Raw genomic sequence first — 2,075 nt, forward strand, 5'->3', positions numbered from 1 at the left:
TAACATTAATAAATAATGCAATATTTGATTTTTCTATTGTTTTTCCATATACATAGGATGCAAAACTGAGAACATGTGAACTTTTGAAAGTAGCTGCAACACATAGTACTGATGCACATAAAATTGGTGGTGCCTTTGGTGATGAAGATGCTCATTACTTTTTAGATTTGGACATGGCTGTGTTAGGTTCTTCTCCAGAAACTTATGCAGAATACAGAGAAAGAATACGTGGAGAGTACTCTTTCCTTAGTGAGCCAATGTATACTGCATTGCGTTTAAAGGTAACAATAAGTCCCAATATATCACATAAATGTATTTATTTCTATGAAATAATATTTATGAATATTATTTTTTTTTCTATGAACTAGGTGCTGCAAGACTTTGTGCAAATTCCAAATATTTTTGCCACAAAAGAATTTCGTGAAAAATATGAAGAGCAAGCACGACAAAATATTCAAGCTGAGGTTGAATTGTTGTCTTAGAATAATTAATGAATTTTATGCATGAAAAGAAGTATCTTTATAAACATTTTGTTATCAGACATGTTCATTATTCAATTATGACAACAGAGTAAGGTTCCAAATGACACAGTATCGTTTACTGTGCTAGTAGATCTTGATCTTCATATAGATTAAAGTAGCACAACATATATTTTGTGTATTAGTATTTAAAGTGATCTGTGTCAAATGACATCATACAAAAATGTAATATATTATTAGATACAATGAGATACATTCATGTCCTACATTTAGCATAAAAATCCTTTCATTTACTCTGTTTCATTAAATAAAGATAGTTCTCATAATGAAGTAAATTAAAAAGCTTAGACATGTTGGAAATGCTAAGACTCAGACATGAATGAATACTCTTCTGCATTTGTATTACATTAAGATCTGTTTATTGGTTCAATCTTTTTTCTATCATACAATATCTTTGCTTAGAAAATAAAATTGAATTTGGTTTCGTAATGCTTTTATACTAACAATACTTAAATAAATTTTTTACACAGTGGTATATATATTCATATCTTAGTTGTTGCTACTAATAATAAAAGTTACACATGTATAACATTTGTAACTCATATTAACAAATTTATATATGTTCAGCTAATGGAAATATTTTAAATAATGTTACACTGAATTAAATATTAATTAAATTTGCAATTGTAAGATCATCTTAAAGTAAAATGAAGCCAAAGAATTGTCAATCTGTCACATATACAATTTTGTTTTACTCAAATAACTCAATTAAATGTAATTGTTTAAATATGTTATACGATATTAAAAAATACATGAACATTTATGTATTATTTAATACCACGTATCTATTGCTTTATAATATTAAAACGATGTTTGATTGTTTAACTAAATATAACCACCTTACAGTTTGTTAGTATTAAACAACATCATTGTTAAATATAAAACAAAGAAACTGCATTTTGCCTTTTGTCTTTGGTGTGATTGCTACATTCTTGGATACAAAATTACCAACTCCTGGCAGAGTTATCAATGTTACAGTAAATAAATTTACATCATCATATACAGTAAATAATATACATCAGTTTCTGAACTACACTTGCGTAATTTAATAGAATTTCATCAGAAATATAAAATACAATAGATATTTCAACACATTCAACTAACCTTGGTACCCCATCGGCTCCCCTGCAATTCACATTTTATCTCATCTCGAAGAAATCCATAGATAACTCTTGCTGAACTCACAACTCACTTAACTATCACAAATATTAACGAAAAACAACGAACATTTTGCACTAATTTACACTAATTAATTCCCGTCACCCGGATAACGTTACACGCGACGACGTTAAAAGGCGCGATTTCTAAATATTTCAAGCGCGTCATGCTTCGATATTTTAAATCAGTTCGATATATCGCATAGATCGATATCGATTTGAATGTTCTCTGCGCATGCGCACTGCTATTATAAGAAAGATTTAAAAACTTTAATGCAGAAATTCCTATAGATATTCACAGATTTGTTTAGAAATTTTATTGAATATCTATTTTTAAAGGGACATTTCGTATGAAAAACAATACTAACATTATTATATT

At 28.0% G+C, this 2,075-nt stretch overlaps 2 protein-coding genes across 2 annotated transcripts in view; both read left to right on the forward strand.

Moving 5' to 3' along the window:
- The window catches only part of LOC108576263, a 1,195-nt gene extending 680 nt beyond the window's left edge, over positions 1 to 515 (forward strand). The window contains exons 4-5 of the mRNA XM_017939222.1: positions 57 to 281; positions 369 to 515. Of these exons, the coding sequence (XP_017794711.1) occupies positions 57 to 281; positions 369 to 482 (339 nt within the window). The 3' untranslated portion in view covers positions 483 to 515. The remainder of the gene's footprint in view (positions 1 to 56; positions 282 to 368) is intronic.
- A 289-nt stretch (positions 516 to 804) lies between these two features.
- LOC108576162 (tctex1 domain-containing protein 1-A-like) overlaps positions 805 to 2,075 on the forward strand; it is a 4,101-nt gene continuing 2,830 nt past the window's right edge. The window contains exon 1 of the mRNA XM_017939106.1: positions 805 to 809. Within this exon, the coding sequence (XP_017794595.1) occupies positions 805 to 809 (5 nt within the window). The remainder of the gene's footprint in view (positions 810 to 2,075) is intronic.

This window comes from Habropoda laboriosa, unplaced genomic scaffold (assembly GCF_001263275.1).
Source record: "Habropoda laboriosa isolate 0110345459 unplaced genomic scaffold, ASM126327v1 scaffold212, whole genome shotgun sequence".
Classification (NCBI taxonomy): Eukaryota; Metazoa; Arthropoda; class Insecta; order Hymenoptera; family Apidae; genus Habropoda; species Habropoda laboriosa.